The 22,916-nt window shown below is 48.6% G+C and overlaps 7 protein-coding genes across 7 annotated transcripts; 2 read left to right on the forward strand and 5 right to left on the reverse strand.

The window, feature by feature from the left end:
* Window positions 1-654: 654 nt before the first annotated feature.
* K441DRAFT_550336 (serine/threonine protein kinase-like protein) lies at window positions 655-3,752 on the reverse strand (the record flags this gene model as incomplete). The annotated part of the gene is made up of 3 exons (XM_067643052.1): window positions 655-800; window positions 853-3,496; window positions 3,597-3,752. 3 exons carry the CDS (start codon window positions 3,750-3,752, stop codon window positions 655-657), a joined length of 2,946 nt encoding a protein of 981 aa, XP_067506292.1.
* A 1,604-nt stretch (window positions 3,753-5,356) lies between these two features.
* K441DRAFT_551025 (uncharacterized protein) lies at window positions 5,357-8,203 on the reverse strand (the record flags this gene model as incomplete). The annotated part of the gene is made up of 2 exons (XM_067643076.1): window positions 5,357-7,515; window positions 7,570-8,203. The coding sequence occupies 2 exons, from the start codon at window positions 8,201-8,203 to the stop codon at window positions 5,357-5,359; spliced, it is 2,793 nt and encodes a 930-aa protein (XP_067506293.1).
* Window positions 8,204-8,879: 676 nt separating this feature from the next.
* Window positions 8,880-12,407, reverse strand: K441DRAFT_656796 (uncharacterized protein). Its single transcript, XM_067648068.1, has 3 exons — window positions 11,996-12,407; window positions 9,907-11,935; window positions 8,880-9,848 (listed from the first exon to the last, which is right to left on the reverse strand). The coding sequence occupies exons 1-3, from the start codon at window positions 12,397-12,399 to the stop codon at window positions 9,375-9,377; spliced, it is 2,907 nt and encodes a 968-aa protein (XP_067506294.1). The 5' UTR covers window positions 12,400-12,407; the 3' UTR covers window positions 8,880-9,374.
* Window positions 12,408-13,721: 1,314 nt separating this feature from the next.
* K441DRAFT_694818 (lipase precursor) lies at window positions 13,722-15,212 on the reverse strand. The gene is made up of 2 exons (XM_067652754.1): window positions 14,883-15,212; window positions 13,722-14,832 (listed from the first exon to the last, which is right to left on the reverse strand). Exons 1-2 carry the CDS (start codon window positions 15,150-15,152, stop codon window positions 13,906-13,908), a joined length of 1,197 nt encoding a protein of 398 aa, XP_067506295.1. The 5' UTR covers window positions 15,153-15,212; the 3' UTR covers window positions 13,722-13,905.
* Window positions 15,213-15,504: 292 nt separating this feature from the next.
* On the forward strand, window positions 15,505-17,105 carry K441DRAFT_656803 (uncharacterized protein). The gene is made up of 5 exons (XM_067648069.1): window positions 15,505-15,879; window positions 15,929-16,047; window positions 16,097-16,158; window positions 16,208-16,583; window positions 16,637-17,105. Exons 1-5 carry the CDS (start codon window positions 15,525-15,527, stop codon window positions 16,754-16,756), a joined length of 1,032 nt encoding a protein of 343 aa, XP_067506296.1. The 5' UTR covers window positions 15,505-15,524; the 3' UTR covers window positions 16,757-17,105.
* A 107-nt stretch (window positions 17,106-17,212) lies between these two features.
* Window positions 17,213-18,132, forward strand: K441DRAFT_656805 (uncharacterized protein). The gene has a single exon (XM_067648070.1). It carries the CDS (start codon window positions 17,576-17,578, stop codon window positions 17,873-17,875), a length of 300 nt encoding a protein of 99 aa, XP_067506297.1. The 5' UTR covers window positions 17,213-17,575; the 3' UTR covers window positions 17,876-18,132.
* A 924-nt stretch (window positions 18,133-19,056) lies between these two features.
* Window positions 19,057-22,146, reverse strand: K441DRAFT_694821 (uncharacterized protein). Its single transcript, XM_067652755.1, has 5 exons — window positions 21,413-22,146; window positions 20,812-21,360; window positions 20,697-20,756; window positions 20,404-20,487; window positions 19,057-20,334 (listed from the first exon to the last, which is right to left on the reverse strand). Exons 1-5 carry the CDS (start codon window positions 21,996-21,998, stop codon window positions 19,298-19,300), a joined length of 2,316 nt encoding a protein of 771 aa, XP_067506298.1. The 5' UTR covers window positions 21,999-22,146; the 3' UTR covers window positions 19,057-19,297.
* Window positions 22,147-22,916: the final 770 nt, after the last annotated feature.

The following is a 22,916-nucleotide window of genomic DNA, read 5'->3' on the forward strand; positions in this document are numbered from 1 at the left end:
AATCATGAGAGGTGGTAGAAAACTCCAATCCGGACCAGGCCAGTATAAACAAAAACCTCGCACTACCGCGCTAGCGGTCATAGAGAAAACACTTAACAGACAGAAAACCACGGACCCGCGGAGATCCTATGCGCCGCTAATAACCCTTCGCCATAGAGAAATCCATTCCCAAGTCATCAACCTTGACCCTCATGCTCCAGTGCTCGTAGTGACCTGTGGAGATCTGGTATCGTGTAATCTGGTTTCCGCGAACCGGACAGTGAACCTACGCCCCCAAAACCAAGAGGCGCCTACCAGAGGATCAGAACGCACCTTGAACACATGTTGTATGGCAAATCCAGAATCGAAAGAACAAACAGCGTAGAGGATGAATGAACAAGCCAGTAGAGGAGACAGCCCTTGAAAGCAGTATAGACACCTGAAACTCCCCCAAATGCAGTGTGAATGAAATATAAAAACTAGAATATAATGCTTTGACAAGCCCGTATACGATTGTAGATGCATGAATGAGATATATGGTGATTTCCAAAACTCTTGTACTGAGTCCAACGATAATTGACTTTGCCCGCCTAACCTGTTATGCACAAACAATAGGTGGTTAATTCTGCTATGCAAAAGATCGGACTTAAATGCTTCAAACGTATGTAGCCATTGCTATCTTGCTACGCCTGCAGAGGAAGGAGAACTCCTACTCGGAGGATGAGGAGCCGGTGTGCCTGTAATAGATACTCTTTTTGCGGCTTTCTGGAGCTCGATCTTTTTCTTGAGAGCCTTTAGTCGCGCTCTCATGCTTTCGAGAACTGGCCATGCGTTAGTAAGATGAATGATGAACATAGAAATAAAATTACATACGTTTGATTACAGATTGTCGGTCTTCTGCTTCTAGACCGTTTATCAACTCATCGCCGTCTCTTTTACCTCGAGAAGACGTATCATCATCCGATTCAATGATCGCTTCCAACATACGAATCGCAGTCCAATAGTTGAGCTCGCAACCAGGAAGATCTTCACCAACAAGCTCATTCACCGCGGCGGCCCTGCTCATTTCTAGAGCTCGATCGTACATTAATTTCTCTGCAGTAACGCCGGTAGTCAAGTGAATATTCTCTGCAGAGCCAATAGTAGTCGCAGACCCAGAAGCTGATGAACGATTGCTAGGGTGATTTGGATGATCTAGAGGCAACTGTTTCTGCGCATCTTGAAGTTTACGAGCTACAAATTCGGCCTTATCGCAACATTCGTTGAAACGGTTTCGGACCCATTGGACAACATGGTTCATACGTCCTGTTAGAGCTGTTGGACTGTTGCTTGTGGGATGCGACCGGGGGGGGGAGATTTCTGGGCCCTGGTCGCTTCGATTTCGCCGACTCCACCAGATTCCAGCAAGATCCATCGACCTATTGAGAATTGCTAAAGCTTTGACGTAAAGGACAAGAGCTTCTTCTGAGATTTGCAAGATAGCATCAATTGTCAAGTCGTCGTCATCGTCTGCAGTTTCAGCATCTCCACTAGGCTCTCTGACCATCGCTGTGGTCCCGATCCCAAGGCCTTGATCGCTGGGAGTGGCTGGAATAAGCTGCTTGTATTTCACCTCAGCGAATCCGTAAACGACATGACTACGTTGTGCAAGCTCCTCCACGGTTACAATGGTCTTCGTGTCCTCGTCTGTGGATGATGTTGTTTTGCCTCCTTCTCCAACAAGTAGTAGGCTGCTTTGGGCTGTTGGATAAGCAGGAAATGCTGAGTATCCTTGAGGAGGAGATAAACCCCTTATCATGGGCGGAGATAACCCCAAGCCTCGAATGTTGACCATGTTCATTGCTTTCGATAGAGCGGATGTAGCACTTTCAAAACTTGGTCTGTATCGCCTCTCATAGGAGCCAGTTCGCTGATGAGCGGGGTTCTGAGGCTGTCTGCTGGAGACGATTTGGATGGCTCTAGAGGGATTGACGGCACCTGTTGCTGATATCGGTGACTCCTGAACCGTAGCGCGACGGACTATAGCACCACCAGAGCTTGGTGATGAAGGCCTGTCGCGGGTTGTGTGAGGGATTGCAGCAAGCTCATCCGCCAGGGCGTTGATTTCAACATTTCTTTTCTCTACGAGCACATAATCTCGCTCGAATGCGATATCTTGGGCAGCACGCTCTCTTGCTTCTCTTAGAGCACGTTCATCTGCACGCTGCGGTATCCGCTCGCGGTCAAGATGATCCTTCAGCACAGATGAAGTCGGTGACGGGGAGTTTCTGCTATTGCGACGATCCATAGCGACTGCTGCTGGATGATCTTGCAGCACATTTGGGCGGGCAGATGTAGTAGCATGGCTTGTGATCGTTGGACGCCTTTCCCTTTGTAATGGAGCCTGCTGTTCAACCGTCGGAGTATTGCTGAACCTTCGGGCTGATGTAGGTCTTGGCGGCGTACCATAATATTGTCCTGAGGTCGGCCTCGAACTGGGTCGGGACGGTGGTGTGGTACCAAGACCCACCTTTTCGCGAGGAGATTGGGAGTAGACAATATCTGAGCCCCGTCGGTCCACATCTGCAGACATCTTCTGTGTCCTTTTTGTCAGGGTTGCTGGTTCAGGTTCCGGTTCTTGCAATCGGTCTTCCCCGACAAGTCCAGGAATTTCGTCCCGAATAATGGGACTCGTAAAGAAGCTTTCATACGACATTCGTTCTGTTGGTTTCCTCTTTAAAAGTGCTCTTATGAGTGTTTTCATTTCCCTACTAATAATTAAGCCTTCAGTGAACTTGATATGATCATTCCGCTCCTCAATTCTGCGTAGCAATTCAACATGATTGTTGGCTCTGAATGGAGGTCTCGCGACCATCATTTCATAAAGGACTGTTCCTATAGACCAGAGATCCGCCTTGGCATCGTACTTTTCGTATCTTAATATTTCTGGCGCCATATATAGAGGAGATCCACAAAGCGTTTCGGCCAACGATGTTGTTGGTAATATCCTTGCAAAGCCAAAATCCGCAATCTTAAGCATAGGGAGCGACTCTATGCCAGCCGCAGGAACAAGGGAGTTCTCATCAGCGGCTAAAGGCATGCTTTCAGGAATTCCGTGCTTGGCGTAGTACAATGATGATGGGTTTAGTAAGAGATTCTGTGGCTTGAGGTCTCGATGTATGTAGTTCTTGGATCGCAGAAACTCCAAAGCGCTCGCAATCTGTTTAGCGAAATGTCTCACGACGACCTCGTTCAGCCCACCAACAGCAGGATTAGGGTATTTCTGGATCATTCGCTGAGTCTCAGGGTGATTGGCCAAGTCAGCCCGTTTTTTGATAAATGCGGAGAGATCTCCGAGTTCGCAAAACTCCATTATGATATGCATTTTCGACGGTGTTTCTTGGCAGTCGATAAGGGCAACAATGTGTGGGTGGTGTAGGCTCCTCAGTATTGTTATTTCGGATAGGAGGTTTTCCTTGAGTTTTTTGTTCAACTTGCTCATATTGACCGACTTGATGGCAACGCATGCTTTCTTTTCCTATACGGTGAATTATGTGGTCAGTTGCGGTTCTCATAAATGATGACAAATGTATTATTCCCATGGCAGAACGGGATCAACGTATAGCTGAGTGACGTACTATGTGTATCCCTCGATAGACCTCTGCGAAGCTGCCCTTCCCGATATGCGATAGCTTCTTAAACGGACCAACGAGCGGCTCCGAGATTGCTTGTGAGGACGACTGTGTAGACGATGATGGCCTTCTCGACTTGAAGGGTAACGTTGGGGTCGCCATGTTGGCGATTTGGTGGTAACCAGGCGGCTCCAATCCGTTCTAGTATCTGCCTAAACGCTCGAAGTTGCTCAGCTACCAACGAAATTGTGGATATAAGGTGGCAGTGAGGCTGTTGCACATGGGCTGTTATGCTGAAAGGACGTCGAGGAGACGAACGAGTGAGGTGGTGATGGAGCAAGGGATGCGCGCTGAAATGAAGCTGAAGATCTGGCAGCGCAAGCTAGATGGGAACACGTTGGAGCGTGCAGAATTAATGCACGCAGGAGAGTCGTGGAGTCCGGAGAGATGCAAAGGGGTCGCTGAGTGCAGTGGTAGGCTAGAAATGCTAGGGTGGGCCGTGGAGGCAAGTGATTCAACGAATGGTACGAAGGTAAGTGGTGCAGGCAACCTATCGTGTCAAAGCTGTCTGGACGAGGGTTGACAGCGAACAAAGAAGAGAAATAAGCGCAGCGCAGCGAGAAGGGTATCAAGGTAGGGCGGTGAAAAGATCGAAAAAGGGGGTGGTAGGGCGTGGTGGAGTGTGAGAGTGACGGGTCAAAAGGTGGTGAGGGCAAGGTAGAGAGTCACAGACAGGGCAGAGCTGTTCCTCTAGCGAAGGCTCTATCGGGGAAGCTATGGCTTATCGGGAGCCTCGGCGTGGTAGGGGCGAGCTGCACCATCAACGTCTGCGGCGGGAGTGACGATTTGCATGCAGCAGTGCTGAGTGAGGGACGGGGAGGTTTTCGCAGCAGGCAGCGCAGCCCTCGCAGCAGAAGTACTTTGTCGACGTCTCTCCCTTCTCGTGGCCCACGACGCCGGCGCACATGAGGCCTTTCGCGCGACAGCGACTGCAGTGGCCAGGAGGCATTGGTGGTCATTAAGGCGCGATCATCTGGACGGTAGTATCCGGGCTAGCGCCCTTTGGAGACGGTTCTCGGATGACGCGAAAGGGCAGTGTTGAAGGTCACTTATTTTTTTCCATAGGGTGAATCATCGGCTTTTGCACAGCATTCGATCAGCGTCCGCCATAATTGCGCGAGAAGAGTCAATCACGCCGCTCGTGCCATCTATCCTGCTAATGCATGCGAGGGGTTTGACCCGGTCGGAACCATCGTTGGAAAAATGATTGACAGCTCAGCTACTGCATCTAGCTTTTCCAGCTCTCCAGCTATCCAGCTATCAAACTTTCGAACTCCCACGCCTGTCCTGCCTCCTGCCTCTCCTGCTCTCTCCTCCTCCCTCCACCGCGGCATACTAGATTCGGACTCGCTAGAGCTGCCCATTCCTGTCAGCTGCAGGCAGCATCTGGGGATCAGCTTGCGCTTGGCGCCTCTAGCAAATCAACCTCGCCGCCTCGCGCCCCCCAATCGTGGGGAAGCGTTTTTTTGCCGCCGGGAAGCCGACAAAGCCGATTGTTGATAGACCTCTCGGGTCGCCCTTGCCACGTTAGCATGGCTCTCGTGCATCTCCCAACGAGAATGCTTCATCACGTGTTTCATTGGCACTGCAATGAATGAGTCGACATACGCCCCAGGCGAGCGCCGCCCTGAACCCTATTTACCCAATCTCCGCGTATGCAAAACAAACCCAAACAGAAGCGCCGCGACAGAGTGCAAGACAAAGCTCTAAAGCCTGACACCTCTCACGAGTAGCCATAGCACGACAGGCACGATCACGTTATCGTTGCCTCCTGTCAGCACCGCCTCATTGAGACTAGCGCCACAGGCCGAAACCGCTGCCTTGGCCAGTGTCAGCGCCCAGCTGCCGTTATCATCCCACTGTCCGAAACTTAACCAGGCCCTGCCGAACGCCAGTCCCAACGTTACCGCGATAGCAAACGCAACGCTACCTTCCAGGCTCTTGCCTCCTGCCCAAGGCCACTTGCGTCTTCCGTACCGACGCCCGATCAAAGACGCTGCCGCATCACCCATGCCCACGCAGACCACCCCGGCTACCATGCTTACATCACGAGATGCCACTTCCCAGCCTTCCCAAGGCCTAGCTCCAATCCTCTCGATGCCAGCAAGAGCGAGCCACAGAGGGGTTGCGCATCCAATGAGAAGAAAGATATGAGAAATTACTACGGGTCCTTTGAGATCCCGTCCGTCGATGTATGGAGTTAAGAAATACGCTAATGGTTTTGACAAGGGGGGTAGCTGCGACGCTCGAAGGAGATCTAGTAAGAGGAAAATTGAGAGTACCAACACCAACGCAAGGGCAACAAAAGCCGGGTCGACGTAAATGGTCGGAAGCAGCATCGCTACCATCATTCCGTGGAAAACCTTTCTACGTGTGTCAACTTCGACGAGCTCACTCAATCGAAGCACAACAGCCATTCCAATGCCAAGGATGGCGACACAATACCCACAGAGAAGAAGCCGAGTGTTAGCCTCTCCAATTATGTAATGGCGTAGGTATTCCGCTCGGCCAACATAATCAGCACTCGCACTGTCAGCCGGATCGCGCATTGGCGGGAGAGCAATCCATTGCTCGAGATTCCAATTAACGACCCAGAACCGCACAGGCTGGATATTGCCAAAAAGGTAACCCACAGCCCAACCAAAAGGCTCGCTACCATGAAGGGCATATTTGCCGATATAATATCGAATAGGGCCAAGGATAAGGGTTGACATAACAAGGTAGACGTACCCTGCATACAGCCACTTCCTTATAGCAGCTTGGGTTGGTGTCAGAGAAAGGAAGGATTGTGCTATTGATGATTTTGAGCGTTTGTGACGAGCAGAGGTATGTCGGGACAGAGCATGGGTCTCTCCTAGATTGGGAACAGTATTTCTCCTTTTTCGGGTGGATGATTTTATATCATTGCCCTCTTCATATTTAGGGAAAGGGTCCATCCGCGATTGCTCTACGGCAGACCTTGTTTCTGCCTCGTTAGCTGCGAGAAAAGTTCGCCCAGCGGAACCTAGAATATCCAACCTCAAGCTTCCCTTCCTCTTTATGTGATTATTAATCAACACTGGATCGTCGTCCGCGTCACTCTCCGAAATGTCTCTCCTCCGGCCAATGCCAAGAAGCTTCCTTTTCTTAAGCCCATCATTTAGAATCTGAAGGAATGATTGCCTGGCTTTGACAATTTGCCCAGCACGTCGAAACCTCCACATTGGGATTCTTGCTAAAGCGACTCCCCATTTTAGAACGTGACCGCATGATATAAAAAGGCCAAGACCACCGAACCAAACGAGAGTTGCTAATATGACCATTTGAGGAGACTCTGCGAAGAGGAGAATATTAATGAGGGAGATAGAGAGGAGGTGGAGTTCTGCGGGAAGTAAACTAGTAGTCGTGAGGTAGCGTAGAGGTGGTAGAAGAGTCTGGTGAAGCGCGAACAAAGAGGCCAGGATTTCAGGATCCAATCCCTCCGGAGGTGGGGTTTTGAGCATGTAAGGTTTTGGAGGAAATAGCTTAGATGGCCATTCGGTGTTTTGAGAGGCAATAAGCGGTATTATGCTAATGATCCAATGCCCTGTACAGAAACCATTTCCACAACCAGCATACGGTATTAGTTGTGATGGCAAAGCAGCAAGACTGAGGATGACGTTAGGTAGTAGTATCCTCTCGAATGTTGGCAGAAGAGATAATGATACAAGGACTGGAATAGATATTGGGTATAGGATAGGAGCAGGATCGAATGCCGCAGGTACTCGTATTCGTTGTCTGAGTTTTCGGTTTGGCGCGGTAGAATTCTTTCGAGAGTAGTTGAGAAGTCGTAGAGGATACAGCAATACAAGAGCACATATAACTATGATGTGACTGAGAAGTTCTACTGCGAGCCAATAAGCTGGAGATCAAGTAGCGTTCAGTTGTGATATCCCTCTACCTCTGTGCCATTGTAATATCTTCTTCCAGCTGGAGCATCCGTTGATTACCATAAGGCCAGTCACCACTAACAAACCCGTTTCTGTGGTTCTCCTGATCAATTCAGCTCGTCTCCTCTTCAGGTATTTCTGCCGTGCTGTCCTCGCCTCCTCGTCAGTTGGCGAAGGACCGTCGAGTCCTTCCTTGCTCGACTTGAAATATTCCGCCAAGAGCTTCCTCCTTTCTTCGTCAACCTGTGAAGGTGTGAGTAGAGGGCTGACACCTCCATCAAAATCACGGAGTCCCTTTCGAGGTCTGATAGGAGGGGCAGGAAGAGCGCGCACGAAGCTATAGCCTTCATCGTCTGCCTCTGTGCCACTATCACTCGGTGTGCGAGAGGATTTCCTGCGGGTCCTCGCATCATCATCATCATTAGATACTGTTCGGTCTCTATCGAAGCCGGATTTAGAGGACGTCAGGGCAGATAGCTGGATGAAGTCATTGCTTGAGGACTCGCTTGACTGGTTTAGAGATCGAAGCTCTGCCTGCCGGCGATGGTAGGGATGCGGAGATCGTCGGAGGAATCCCAGCGCATCAACATCGGAAGCGTCGCCTTGCTCATCTGATGGTTCGGGCGGTTTCAGATCGTTGGACATGCTGTTGAGAACCGATCAATACGCTCCATAGATTGCCGCGGAGATTGAACAAGATGTCAATTCCGATGGGGGTGGAAAGCTGAGAGTTAGGGAATATGTTTCGAAAATGTTAGGCCGGCATTGTGTAGTCAGGAAGTAGTCTTCCACGCGTTTAATACGAGTGAAGGATGTGGACTGTTCACATGTTTTCGAGAAACTTTGCAAAGTGTTGGGGCTGACGCTGAAAGGATGCGTTNCATGCAGGAGATCGTCAAATTCACCACTTCAGCTCCTCAAAGTGATCCAACAGTTGCGTACACTCCTGTATTGGCCATTGCCAGACCGCCGACAAAGGCAATATCTGTAACAATGAATTCTCTGTAGAACGAGCTACAGTCAAACCTCCTTAATACGATATGGGGTATATAACGATATCCTCTACATTACGATCTACACCCTTAATCAAGCCATTTTTGGCGTAATATTACGATAATCTGACTTTTGACAGTATCGCTAAGCACCTACCATTAATATTAGTATAGCCAGTAGAGAATTTGTATAGGAAAGAGCCCTATTTGGCCCTTGAAGTAGATATCTTAAGCCTTTTTAGGTATTAAATTCCCGTTTTTCTTGCCACACGTGACTCTTGATATAACAATACCATCGGTATTACGACACGTTCGGCCGAACAAACGGTATCGTATTAAAGAGATTTGACTGTACTATTAATCTACAAATGAGAGTTTGGGTTGGTACATGAGACGCATTTATGAACAGCAGCTACAGAGGTCACATGTATTCCTCTTTTTAGATCACAGACTCGAGGGATTTTCCTCGTTAGACACCAATGAAATCCTCCCACAGCTCACGTTGTGTTACGGCAGGCTTATTCTCCAAATAGATTACAATGTCCTGCTTGACGGACAGATCATTATCAATGTTGACAGAACACAAAACACATACAGCTCCACAAACTTGGTTGTCTACTCATACACTCGATGCGTTTTTGACGTATATCTAGCAAGACCTATGATATGAACCCCTTTTACAAGATTTATATATATATGCAGCCTTTATACAGATAGAGACCTATGGGTATCACATAGAAATGCATCGTGCTTTTCTATAATACTGTTGCTGTAAAAGCACTAGATCTTCAGCCCCTGTCCACAACGCCTATCTTATGCTACCTCTATTGCAGATAGTCCTGCTCCTTTAACCATATCTTGACATCTTCTCGGTCCCTCTCTATCCAGCTCGCTTTCGCCCTAATGGCGTCTAAGCTCTGTGCAAGAGCTTGGTCAAACCCCTTGGTGCTCTTTTTCGCGAAGAAGTCCTCAATGCTCTTCATCTGCGCCTCGCTAGTGAAGCTAGAAGTACAGATTGAGACTACAGACCCAAGCATAGTCAGGCCGGGAGGCAGTTTCTTTTCGAGCTCGTCCCAGTTGACCTTCATCCAGTCCCAAAGTGCGTCGATACCGGCAGCATGAGTGCGCAAGCTCGCCAGCGGAAGATAGATATCTTGACCCTTTACCTCGTCGCTTAGAGGAAGAGATAGGGTTCGCTTGATCAATTCGGGAGACTTCGCACGGCCAATGGCACGGAGTGCAGTATTACGCTCGTCGCTAGTATTGGCGGTGCGATATTCATTTAAGATGACATTGTACTAAGGACGCGCTGTTAGATGATATGCAAATCTGTAGGAAAAGAAAACGAGATATTACTTCTTCCTCACCGCCGTACGTAAGCACGATGGCGTAAACACTGCTCCGGATATTAGGGTGAATAGCGGATTTGTCTCCTTTCTTGAACTTCTCGAACATGTCAAAGGCAGCCTTCTTGATCGTCTCATCATTGGTAATGCCGGCACTGTTGAACAGTAGTGACTTAAATTGCTGCTCAATGTGTCCATCGCTTTCTTTGAATTCCCATCCAAGCTCGTGCGCTTTGTCCTTGACAAGGTCAAGTTGGAATTTCTTGAGCGCTGCCTGCACTGCTTCATCCTCGAAGGTCCATGCAGAGCGAAGAGTGCCTATGCGGGCAGTTATTTCGCTCCAAACAACAAACTCAGGCTCGGTCTTGAAGCTTTCGAGTAGCGATAGGATACCAGAAGTTTTTTGATATCCAGAAGCAGCAAGAGCACCAGCGTCAGCGATCATTCCAGCCCGGTCTTCCACGGTCAGCAGGCCCTGTTTGGCAGCAACACCTAACTTCTGCAGCCGCTCTGGAGAGTAAGAAGTCCGATATATGCCAGAGTGATCGGCGTTCAGCTTAAAGAAGTCAAGGTCCTTGACCTTGAAGTCCGACTCGCGGGAGGTGAGAGTGAGGTCTCTATTTACGCCTTCTTTTGTACGAAGTTCCAGGAACACAGGGAACAAAGTCTTGTCCTCCTCCGGCTTCACATCAGCCGTTCGCAGGAAACGGTTTTGCTTGACGTGGATCGAGCCGGCCTTCTCATCCTCGGTAACTGTGACAACAGGGAACCCGACATTCTTAGTCCAGATGTCCATGACCTTCTCCAACTCTTTGCCACTTGCATCGCTCAGTGCGGCCCATAAATCGTCGGTTTGGGTGTTTCCGTAGGCATGCTTCTTAAGATATCGCCTGATGCCCTCCATGAATGTTTCCTCGCCCAGGTATTTAGAGATCATGCGGAGCACACAAGAGCCTTTAGAGTATGAAATTGCATCAAATATCTGGTTGATTTCGTCCGCGCGCTTGACGGGAACTTCAATCGGATGACTGCTTCGTAGGGAATCCAAAGAGAGTGCGCTTTGGAGGTTGTCGGTGACATATCCTTCCCAGACTTTCCACTCTGGATAGAATGCGTTGCATGAGTACCAAGACATCCATGTCGCAAATCCTTCGTTAAGCCAAAGACCATCCCAGAAGTCCATAGTAACTAGATTACCAAACCACTGATGCGCAAGCTCATGCTGTACGACCTCGGCAACTCTCTGCTTTGTCGATGCACCACTCGTCTTCTCATCAAAGAGTAGGTCGACAACCCGATATGTGACAAGACCCCAGTTCTCCATCGCACCAGCACTAAAATCTGGGATGGCAACCATGTCCATTTTTGGTAAAGGGAACTCGCTATTGAACTTCTTTTCATAGAAATCCAAAGTTCGAGTGGCCAATTCCAAGGAGAATCTACCATGCTCGATATCCCTGTCGGGAGGAGCAAAGACTCGGACTGGAACCCGGAAATTGTTCGTCTCAATGCAATTGAGCTCTCCAACAATGAACGCCAAGAGATATGTGGACATCAACGGGGTCTTATTGAAGGTGACTGCCTTCTTCTTACCGCCGCTCATTTTAGAGTCCACCTCTTTCTCGGAAACCACATCCATGTTGCTCAAGCATGTCAACTCTTTATTAGCAATAAGCGTGATGGTGAACTGGGACTTCAAGGCTGGTTCATCAAAGCACGGAAATGCCCGCCTTGCATCCGTTGGTTCCATCTGTGTAGTCGCCAGGTACTTAGTTGAGCCGTCCTTTCCCTTATACGATGAGCGGTAAAACCCAGCCATGTTATCATTCAAGGTTCCGGCAAACGTCTGCGTAAGGGTAGCCTTACTTCCACCCGGAATGGTCTCGTTGAACAAGATCTTTGTGGTCTGAGTGTCCTCATTGTAGTGAATTTCGGGCGAGGAGGTAATGAGCTTGTCGCCAATTGAGATCTTCGACGAATGGATCTTGAGCTGAAGAGTGTTGAGGGAAATCGACCTTGTATCCTCTACAACATCAAGGCTGCGCAAACGCTTCAGTGAAAGTCCTCTTCGAGCTTGACGACAGATAGTTTATACATACTCAATAACCACCTTTCCCTCGTATTCGAATGTCTCCAAATTCGGTTCGAGGGTAAGATCGTAGTGTATAGGTTTGACATTCTTTGGTAACACTTCTCTGCCTTTCGACACATCAATCGAAGAGCTCGTGACGTCGGTCCCAAAGTGATGTTTGCGCATGGTTCTCTGATAGGAGCAGTATCTGACAGAAGGTGATTTTTGCTTTGGTGTCTGGAAGCGCCGTATGGAGTTGGGTTGAAGTGGGATGGTAGTGGGAGTGGGGTATATGTACGTTTTCGGGGAAAGGACGGTGTGGGAGGAATGGCTCTCCCGCAGTTGCAGCAAAGAGCGATTCACCCTCAGCGCCTGCGTGGCCCTCGCACCGCCAATAGTGCTTGCGATGGCGCGCCCAGCAACAGGTCTCATGAGACGCATTTACGGAAAGCAATTAATGCGGTGAAGAATGATCTATTGCTCGGTGAGGATGTCGAGCAGCAAGCCCAACGCGGCAGCTCGAAGATCACGCTTCTCGCTTCGCCTCGCAAAGAAAAAGTGCAGGTCTCCTCGGCACTGTCCAACTTCTCATCAACAAAACCACCGCAAGGAATTCCTTCCAGCCCTTTGGATCTTCGCACAAAGGAGCTAGTTGTCCTGGCGATTCTATCGTCTTGCCTTGCCAGAATACTGTCTACCGCACGTTTGAGGCTTCCACGATACCTAAATGGAGTGGATTGCCATAGGTGATGCGGCACATGAACCGCCAATTGAAGCTTTACCTTGGATGCCAGCCAGAAAGAGCTATTTTAGGGATCATTGTCTCGGTTGTATCTACAAAAAGACCTCGACCATTTTCCGGATAAGTCTATGGGTTCTTGTTGACGATATTCTGGGCATCAGCAAACCCGCCTTTTCCACGGGAGCTATCACCTTTCTCAGCTCTCAAGTCACGCTACACTGCTAGCTACGCCACCTAGCTTTTCGGATGACCTGCTTAGCAAAACAACAATATTGTCTAGGTATCCGATACTATCACCTTGTAATTAAGAACTTCACCGCTCTTATTCGTCTTACCGCTTGCTCCTTCACCGTTCCCAGACATTATAGAAGGACTATTCCTTTCTTAGTCCTTAAAGGTTTGAAAGCACCTCCCCATGTAACGACTTTCACCAGCGTAAAGACATAGAACAAGCGCCGATATCGAAAGCTAAGTTGTCACATGAATGATTTATAAGGGAAACCTGAACATATGGCTAGCGCATTGACGCCAATCCCTTTCTGGCTATTGATAAGTTTCCTTGCAGGATGCTATTCCATGTACTGTCACAGCCGTGCCTTCGCGAATGACTTCAGGTCCTCAAGACAGCCACATAAGTTTCTGCCTGTTTAGCCCTGAAGTACTACCCTTCAAATAATGATCGCGAACTAGTTTGACATAAGAAGCACTGAACGAATAACTACTCCCATACGCATTTTAGTAATGGCGCATAGCATGGTTGATGAGTCCTTAATTATCTAGCCTTTACTTCCATAATAAAAAACCCCCGACAGCCATAGCAGTATGAACGCTTCATCCCATACAAATATAGATCAAGAAATTGTATCCGCTATTCAAACTAGAGGAACGTATCCACAGGTGTCATAGGAGCGATATTAAACCCCCGGGTCAGCGGAGGAACAGCTGAACTAAGAAGTGTGGCACTTAAAGGTTAGGTGTTATTATGTGTAAGTAGATATATACATTATTAACAGCTCTTCCGAATCCCAACCTCGCAGCACTACATGTCTTACGCGCGAAATCTAGCCCAAAAAAAAGGCTAGCCCGAACGATTTTATTACCTGAACACCCATTCCGTTTCCTAGCCAATCTCAATATTTTGTGCTCCAACAAACAAACCGGCTGTTTGCATCCCTGTAGTTAACTGCAGTGGTTACTCATAGCTCGTTCATCTCCCCATAAACGCCATCATCGTCATCGCCATGATGTGGGTACTTCCGGTACCAATCCTTAGGATCGCCTCCCGGTACACACAAACCCAACCTCCAGAAGTAGTCCCGATGTGCGAAGAACAACTGCCAAAGCTTGAAGCGGCTGGGAATACCCCATCCGGGGTTGGTCGCATCGCTGCCTACAATACACGCGGGATCTGCATCACCAGTACAATGCTGAATATCGCTGACATCAGGAGGCAATGCAGATTTTTTGATGAAAATTTCCTCACTGTGCATCTTGTAGCCCCATTCATCAAGAGGTAAGAGGGGAACTGGATCTCCGATATGCGTCACACGGTGGAATTTACTCTCAATCTTCGTTTCTAGCGCGTCAGTCGAGAAGATGTCGAAGCGATCGTTGATATAATTCATCAACGCCTTATTCCCCACACGAGGCTCTCCAAAGGTAGTAACACGCGGGTCCCAGCCACGCGCTCGGAAATCCAGCCCAGCGAGTGTTGCTACAGCACCCCCTAGAGAATGACCGACTAAGGTTAGGGTGTAATTAGGATACGTCGAAATAGCCTCAGTAAGGTGCGGTAATATTTCCTTTCGAGTGTGTAACCAAGAGGTATAGAAACCGGTATGAACAGTGCAGTTTGTACATTTTGGAGGCTTAGAAGGTGGTGGTGTGTCCTCCGAAGGCTCAAGTGGGACGATATTAGGGTTATTCAAGTCGGAGTGATGAGTATCATCGTTGTCGTCACCTGGATACGGTACGTATTCTTGGGGAACGGTGGATAGATCTACAATGGTGTTCGTGATTGAATACGTTCCACGAAAGGCGAGAATAATCCGTGCGCGGGATGGTGGATGAGACACGGCAATATAACCGCAAGAATCAGAGAGGAGAGGTCCCGTATTCCATGTCTATCACCATCAGTGTCTGTGAAACACTAGAATATAATAAGAATACCTACTGTAACCAGCTCAAAATCCTCGAACTCGGCGCATCTGCTCACACACTGGAACGGTTTCTGGATGCCCAGCCCCGTCAGCCCAACACAGTATGATATATCCACTATGCGCGCTAGCTCTTCTAGCTCAGCAAAGAGCCCAGTGGAGACTGAGGTATCGTTGTTGTTGGCATGATTAAGCAGGGTCGTTTGTGCAGGTAATCCAACAGTTAAAGCGACAAAGGAAAGGAGAAAATACGTGATGGGGCTGAAAGCCATAGCTGCAGTGCGCATGGATTACATATTCCGGAGGTAAAGGGTGTAAGTCAAGGATCGATTGTGCGCGGAAGTGGTGATGGTGCTGTTCTCGGCGCTGGACGCATTCGGCCAAGCAGGTGCCAAGCGAGGTGCCAACCCTGAAAGTTCTAGAGCAGACGTCATCGACTGATCACTCAGAATCGCCTCCTGCACTTCTATGCTTCGTCAACAATCGGCACATCACTTTTTGCGATCAGCCATGCTTACTCTTTCTCTTCTCATTCGACCTCCAAATACTTATCAACAACCCCCTCCCATTCCCTAAAGTACCTTATCCGCTATCATCCGGACTTAAATTTAGACTCGTTAACTCACTTTCTGTTCAGCCTTCAGCTTTATGCTTTCGCCATGACCGCCCCAGAACCAAGAGCGCCGTCCCAGACCCTTCAAGTGCCCGGACCTGAGTTTATACATCCAGTCGTTGATGGCCATCCTGCAGAGCATCCTGGTGGTCCACATGAAACTACAAGCCAAGCAGGAAGCCGGCCAGCTTCCATCCGACCTCCCTCGGCCATGAATGCCAACACTATGGTGCGATATGAAGATGCAGACTTCCGGCAACCTCCCGGTTTAAACTATACTCTTCGTACGCGGAAAAAAAGCATTGCCATATTCTGGACTTTGATAGTATTGGACTGTGTAGCCATGCCGATAGCTTTATACTTTGGTTTGTGGTATGGCACAAATCTGTCTCCCAATGCTGGTAGGTCAAACTAGGTCTTAAGTGTAGACAACCGTTAACAGTATCACAGTTTTTAGTATAAGCACTGGTGCCCTTGGAAGTGTCTCGATTATTGAATACTTCCTGCGTTTCTATCGCTTGTGGAAGGAGGGCTCTACTTGTCGAGTAATTGGAGCGCGTCGATTTTATGTACGAACCCTTTCCCGTACCATAACTTACTATTCTTACAACGATCTAGTTGGACTGGTTTCATTGGAATCTCTCTGTGGCGTGGATAGCCGTCATGGTTGAGTTGATTGTGTACGTTATGAATTGGCGCAAAGAGGTGTTTTAACTAACGCATCAGCAGTGGGACTGTCCCAAAAAATCCTCCAATTCGACTACTTGCTATGCCGGTGCCAACTATGGCGTTCGCATTCGGCATTGAGCTTCTCATAATGGACGTAGCACGTCTCGCGGGAATGAGGGCTCCAGTCAGGATATCATCCCTACCGGTAGGGGCTCCATTACGACCGGGCATATACGCAATTATAGAAGATGTTGTATCAGTAGACGGATCTGGAGGTACTGAGTTCAGGCAACGGCTGAACCTTCGATACCAAGCCAGCCAGTTATTCCGACAGATGCTACACAGATTGACATTATTCTGGGCATTTGGAGCGTTGATTATCGCTTCAGTAACTACAGCTATTATTTTCACAGTTAACAGAAACGTCGCTTACGTGGTAAGTAATGGAATTCCTCAATACTAGTAACAGTTACATTAACATCAATACAGCTCGGTTGGACTCTTCCTTTTGCATGGGCAGGTATCTGGGCTATCATAACTACCAAATGGGTCCAGATGAGCCTTCGTGATGAATATGCCAAATGGGAAGAGGTCAAGTGGAAAGCTTAAGTGTTTACGATGCTTTGTTTAAATCATACTAAGGATGCATGGCGACGGCGTTTGAGGATAGAAATCCGTATACCACGTTTTCAAGTAGTGGAGCAATATTCCCGGGTAACAAGCTCTGCCTGTTCTACAGTAGCCCGCTGCCTACGCCTTGATTAAGGTCAGTACTCAGTTAGTAGACAATGACAGTTCTTTCATGACGTCATATCTCACCACATAGCCTTCTATGACAACGGGACTGTGCAACTCAGAGAGAAAGACTGTCGAACCGCTGTTTCAACAAAGCCCGGCGCCGACTTCGTACTGATGTACGTGCATATATTACGGCAAGCCGCATGACAGACCTGAGTGGCTTGGGGGCTTGGGGAAATGCCCCTAGTGTTGATCGATGCATACATTCGGCATTTCTTCAATTCGGCGACTACGTCAAGCTTGGCTCCATCTTCCCACTACTAAGACTCCCATGAATTGAGGGGCGTCTCCCCTACATGTTTCTTTTCAAACACTATCTATAAACCCCAAGACCCCAGTCGTTGACACCATATTTTCCCAATTGGTTCATAATGTCTACTAGCGTGGGGATGGGGTCATGCTGCCTTTCCGGCAAAGTCAAGGAGGGCAAGCCAACTGGTGCTATGCGAACAATCGGCTAGTGGGGCTTTATGAAAATTAATTGAAGCCAAAGCCGGCTCACTCACTCCAGCTGGACTAGAAACCTACATCGCTGAGCCCGAGAATGGCTCCCCAGCAAAAAGCATCATCTTCCTTGTAGACAGTATGCTCATGCCCCTATCCTTCTTCCTGACGTCCAGAATATACAGAATGACGCCCTTAGTCTTCGGCTGGATCTTCCCAAACGTCCACCTTCTCACCGACAACTATGCCAAAGCCGGTTTTTATGCCTACGTCCCCGACACACACGAAGACGACTCCCTCCCAATCGAGTTTTTGCAGAATGTCGAGCCACCCCTACCCGTCCGCGAGTCCCTCTCGGTCGTCCAGAAGACCGCCAAAACCGCGAAAGTCGGCGCGACGCTGGAGTGTGGCAAACGGCGCCAAGTCAGATGGCGACATTCTCCGGGCGCACCGGTATCCCTATATTGGATGTATTGGGAAGCGTAATTCCTGTAAGAAACTGGGCATTGTCTGTGACCTCAATCGCTCAATAGGGCCCTATACCACATGCAATAATATAAGGAGATAGAAAATAAATGGGTAGGCGCGCATCCCGAGCGAGATGGTAATTAAAAATAATAATTAAATAACGAAGTTTCAGCTGTACAAGGATTTGAATAGATAGAGTACGAGGATAGGAGGAGAGAGATAAAATAAAGGAGTAAAGTTAAGAGCTTTAATAGTTAATATTAGGTAGAGGGTAGTAAGTAAGAAATATAACTATTTATGGATATAAGATTTCCCGGCTGTGAGGCACGAGGTAGACAGGGAGTCTACTTGATAGAACAACGAGACGAATCCTTAGGGAAAAGGGTTCCCAGGTCACGTGCGGAGCACGTGTCCCGCATAGGAGTTGTATCCCTTTTGGGTAGAACTTTAAGAGGTCCTTGAGCTGCTGATTTGGGACCGCGGACGTAATACATGAAGTATAATAATTAATTTAATTTAACAGTCTAACGTGTCACGGATCAAGACGGCCGCGATGGTGTAGTGGTAGCACGTCACGTTGTGGAAACAACTCCGTGACAACGGCGGTTGTGAGTTCAACCCCAAAAACATCTATGTCCGAGTTATTTATATTAATAACTCGAATAGCGATTCCGCCTCGCGGCAATTCAGCCGAAGTTTTTTTTTGCAATTTTTTTGACGCCCATGTAGTTCACAAATCTAGAGGCTGGGGCTTTTTGAGGCCTTCCCTAGATTTGGATTTGGGTTCTCGAAGTAGTTATCTACAAGTCTATCCCCCAATACCGCTCTCAACTCCAATTTAACAAGAATCGTGCGTGATTAGCACAGTTTTGTTCGTTCAACCAACTTGTCTGTTCCATATAAAGACGTCGAGAAGCTTATCAACACCCTTGTGAATATAACCATTCGAGGATCATTGTAATAAGTGGTACGTAACTCCTTGATAACGGGATTGCGCACAGTGCCAGAGGCCTGACTGTGTGATTCACACGCTGTTTACTTAAAGCCACCTATAGGAGTAGGGAAGCAGAAATACGAAGCTGCTACGTCCTAATTCTATTCAGACACTGAGGATCTACCGTAACTCTGCGGTTTGGCCGGCATAGGCCTAGGTCGAGATGTGCTCAAGAACGCAACAATACATTCACAAGCTAGGGAGACATCCATGCTTAATGGTTTTGTCAATCAATTCGCTACCTAATAGGCACAACACTGCTTTTCCAAGCTTCCATCCAATCATACAAAGCTCATCTGTAAAGCCCTTTCTCCACGACTGGTGATTATTTGAGCCCTAACCTAGCCATTCAACCTACCATACCTTCCGTGTTATACATACCTAGCCATGAAAATTCGCCCGCTTGAGTAAAATATCCCAATGCCTATTGCCCATGTATTCCATCCTTACGCTATAGCCTCTCCCCTCTGCCTAGCCCATGCATCCCTCGCCCCCTCCATCTCCTGGTCTTCATCTTCATCACTTTCATCCGCATCCGCCTCTCCAAGCATTTCCCTCTCCGCCTCATCCAACTCCTCATCCCCATCTCCACCCTCATAATCGCCCATCTGACTATCTCCTCTATCCATCCTCTCGTCCTCCCCTCTCCCAATCGTATCAACCCACACCAACTCTGCCCCATTCTTCTTCTTTCTCTTAACAGCCTCCACACCTCCTTCCCACCTCTCTAGCCGCCTTGCTACCCTCCCCATAACCTTCGCCCGGATATACGCTTCTTCACCTCCGTCATCCATTTCGACCGAGTTCGGCAAGAGCCCTCCGAAAAGCGGCGGCGGCGATTTGCTCCGCTCGTCGATCTCCATATCCATCTGGCGCTGCGCTTGGATGTTGCTATCCTCATCCGTATCGTAGCCATCAGAAAGAGTCTTGCAACGCAGCCATGCGCGCCATATGGCACCATTATCAACACGGCGCCGTTTAGCTACCTTGTATTGCGCGCGCAGGCCGCGGTCGAGGATGACGTCGACGCGGCGCTTGCGGTACTGTTCCACTGCCAGCTGATGCTGGGTGAGGGGCCGCGAGCGCTTGTGCGTAGGGTCTGAACCATTGAGAGGAAGGTAGAAGCCGTGAGGACCGTTGGTGAGGGAGGCTGCGGGGGCATTGGTGGAAGGTGACGTTCCGTCTTGGCTTGTGTGGGCCTCGAACTTGGGCTTGAAGCTGTGGCGGCCGCCTGCTGCAGCGTTAGCGCGGTTGCGAGACCAGTTGCCGCGTCCAGGCTTGACTGGTGGAGCGGAAGCGGTAGGGGTCTCGTCATTTAGAAGCGTGTTGATTCGCATGTTGGGAGTCGACTTTGTACCGAAGGGTGTGCCATGGTTTCCAGGTGGAGATGCGGATCGCGTTCGGTCGGTGTCAGAAGGGTAGTCTGCAATGATCGATTTGGCGTGAGATGTCGGTTTCCCTCTGGGGCCGCCTCGTGCTGAGCCTAATGTGCAATTAGTGCGAGCTTTAGAGGTAAGGGGGAAATGCTGGCGAAGCTTTGCAGTATATATACTTTGAGAAGGAGATTGACGATCCCGGCCTGGAGTAGATGCTCCATCGTCTGCTAGGACAGAGAACACAGGATTTTGATTGAATGCTGACATTTCACGCTCATTAGTACATAGAAGTGGGAGGTGAAGAGAGGACGACAAGAACAACCCCGAAACTTTGCCGGTCAGGCCGGTTGATGTCTTGCGGTCCTTTCGAAGGATGGAACGTAAAGCCGATCACTCCAATGTGGACCCGTAAGCACTGCGGCTATAGGATCTTCTTTTAGAGAAAGAGACAGCTTATAGATATACTCACCTTTCTTGTTGGTCCGCTTAGGACCAGTGACAACTGGAGCCATGTCGCTTGCAAGAATAGCTGGTTTCCTGTTAGCAAAGTGCCCTACTTCATGTTTAATGGCGTGAGCACACACCAATCCTCTCCTTCCGCTTCAATTCACCAAAAACCCTCTCCTCTTCTGTGTCCACATTTTCAAGAGCTACTTCTTCTTCACTAAGATGCTTGAATGCTGGGCACTTAATCGGCATCCCGTCCGTAGGATCTCCTTCCGTCCCGTACTGTCCCGGTCCAAACGGGTTGCTTAGAGCAGCCTCCTTAGAGAAGTCACTTTCTAAATACCACCACATAAGCCAAAGAAATGCAGTGGCTCTGCTCCTGCTACTCAGAGTACTTCTCATCACCAGGTCGAAGAAATCCCTAGGGGGAAAGAAATGTATTTCCGAGATCTTAGGAGCATATTGTGCTAGGACAAAGATGAGGTTGACAGGATTAGTCCGAGGTACCGGTTGGGCTTTGATGTCTTCTATTGTGCTGGGCTGTTCCACATCCTCAGTTGCACCCTTGAGTATAGATTTGAGTCTCGGAGCATCTTGCAGTTGCTTATAGGCGTTTGGATCTTGGTGCGCTTGAAGAGATGGGATTGAGTGGTAGGTTCGAAGTTGGGCTCGCATTTCAGGGAAAACTAAGATAAAATTTTAGCTGCAGTTATTACTCCACACTGAATTAAGTCGTACAATTCAGCGTAGTGTTCATCCTTCCCACATTTACCAACAGACAAACCATGGCCATGTTAATAGCCGCAGCCCTCTCCGTCAGGAGCTTATCCTTCAGAATTTTACTGCATTTACTGCTCTTCGCCATTGCATCTAGGTATATGTCCGCGAAAGTATGCCCCGGGCTCCTGTCCGACACTTTGTGGAATACAAGCTTGTCATCCTCGAAGACGTAGCGGAGGAAGTCGTACTGGATATCCTTCCTCCACAGAGGTATCCCGTCATCTTTTTTCAAGTGGCGTATCTTATTGCCAGAGTAAACCGACGATACACTCCCGTTGGCATTTCGTCGTGTGGTGGTGGTGGTCGCGGTGTACATAGGTAGCTCCACCGGCGCTTTCGATGATGTCGCAGACCTGGGGGCCCGCTCGTCTTGCGCCGGTTCACTATCTTCGGCGGGTAGTGCAGGCGTTGGCGTTGGCTTAACAGGTGTGGTTTGCTCCATAGCTGTAGCGGGTTCAGTTGCTAAGATGTGCTGCAAGCTAGTCCTTGAATCAGGCCCCTCGGAGCGCAGAGACAGAGACGTAGGAGTAGTGTCCGGATCCATGTCGAGCTCTGTCGCATTCACGAACGGGGAAGGTGGAGAGGTATCGAACGAGTAAGGGTGTTGTCAGAAATTGAATGTCAGGAGTAAGGAATCATTGATGCGTTTAAAGTCGAGTCTAGAATGAATAAGCAGATTGTCCATTTACTTATCAGCTCGACGGCACAGAAAGCATCGGAGAAATAGTTATTCCGTATGAAATACACCAAATCAGCATCACGAGTTCCTTTTTTATGGTGTTGTCACTGCGACCAAACTAGTCAGCACTGGAGGCCTTAGGACGGAGTTGGGACAAGTTTAGGCTTTGAATGTGAAGTTTCAGACAAATCTATATGCATTGTAACACACGCTAATATAGCAGAACATTTGTTCAAAAACTCCCTTGGGCACAATTTCTAGTGGCTTATTTCTCCGATATATAATTGTTCTGACTAGGGTCCATAAAGAAATAGTCTATTTAACCAGCCACCCGATTAAAACAGAATGAGACTTTTTTGATTTGATGACCCATCGCCCAAAGTCATTAAGGCTTCTCAGAGCGTAAATGTGAACCAAAGCTTTCACCTCGAGCCAGGCCTCCATTCCCAATGCCCTGATAGAAAGCCGAAACCGCGGAATTCCATCGCCGATCCTCAAGAAAGGGTGCCAGAGGGGCACCCCGATGAACGCCATGTATGTGCGATGAAACAGCTACTCTCCCGTCGTCTACAAAAAGGTTCACTCCGCCAGTAATTCTCCATTCAGAACCCGACGACGAAAAAGTCTATATGCCCGAGATGTAATGACAAGAGGGGACGGAATCGCTTTTTGTGAAAATATAAAGAAAAATGAAATGAAATGAAATCATCGGCACTCGAAAGCCGGAGAAACGAGATCTATCTGATTGATAGCCCCCCAAGCAGCAAGTAGTAAAAGCGAAAG

Source organism: Cenococcum geophilum, assembly GCF_001692895.1.
Source record: "Cenococcum geophilum 1.58 unplaced genomic scaffold K441scaffold_12, whole genome shotgun sequence".
Lineage (NCBI taxonomy): Eukaryota > Fungi > Ascomycota > Dothideomycetes > Gloniales > Gloniaceae > Cenococcum > Cenococcum geophilum.

Bases quoted from the DNA above. Each gene is read 5' to 3' on its own strand.
- K441DRAFT_694818 (XM_067652754.1), bottom strand. From the start codon at position 15,152: ATGCGCACTGCAGCTATGGCTTTCAGCCCCATCACGTATTTTCTCCTT. The intron at 14,833-14,882 runs GTAGGTATTCTT...TGATGGTGATAG, and splicing joins AGGATTTTGAGCTGGTTACA to ACATGGAATACGGGACCTCT.
- K441DRAFT_656796 (XM_067648068.1), bottom strand. From the start codon at position 12,399: ATGAGACCTGTTGCTGGGCGCGCCATCGCAAGCACTATTGGCGGTGCG. The intron at 11,936-11,995 runs GTATGTATAAAC...GCGTTTGCGCAG, and splicing joins GAGGGAAAGGTGGTTATTGA to CCTTGATGTTGTAGAGGATA. The intron at 9,849-9,906 runs GTAATATCTCGT...GCGCGTCCTTAG, and splicing joins CGTACGGCGGTGAGGAAGAA to TACAATGTCATCTTAAATGA.
- K441DRAFT_656803 (XM_067648069.1), top strand. From the start codon at position 15,525: ATGACCGCCCCAGAACCAAGAGCGCCGTCCCAGACCCTTCAAGTGCCC. The intron at 16,159-16,207 runs GTACGTTATGAA...ACGCATCAGCAG, and splicing joins GTCATGGTTGAGTTGATTGT to TGGGACTGTCCCAAAAAATC. The intron at 16,584-16,636 runs GTAAGTAATGGA...ACATCAATACAG, and splicing joins ACAGAAACGTCGCTTACGTG to CTCGGTTGGACTCTTCCTTT.
- K441DRAFT_656805 (XM_067648070.1), top strand. From the start codon at position 17,576: ATGACGCCCTTAGTCTTCGGCTGGATCTTCCCAAACGTCCACCTTCTC.
- K441DRAFT_694821 (XM_067652755.1), bottom strand. From the start codon at position 21,998: ATGGATCCGGACACTACTCCTACGTCTCTGTCTCTGCGCTCCGAGGGG. The intron at 20,757-20,811 runs GTGTGTGCTCAC...ACAGGAAACCAG, and splicing joins GAAGCGGAAGGAGAGGATTG to CTATTCTTGCAAGCGACATG. The intron at 20,488-20,696 runs GTGAGTATATCT...GTGAAATGTCAG, and splicing joins TAAGCGGACCAACAAGAAAG to CATTCAATCAAAATCCTGTG.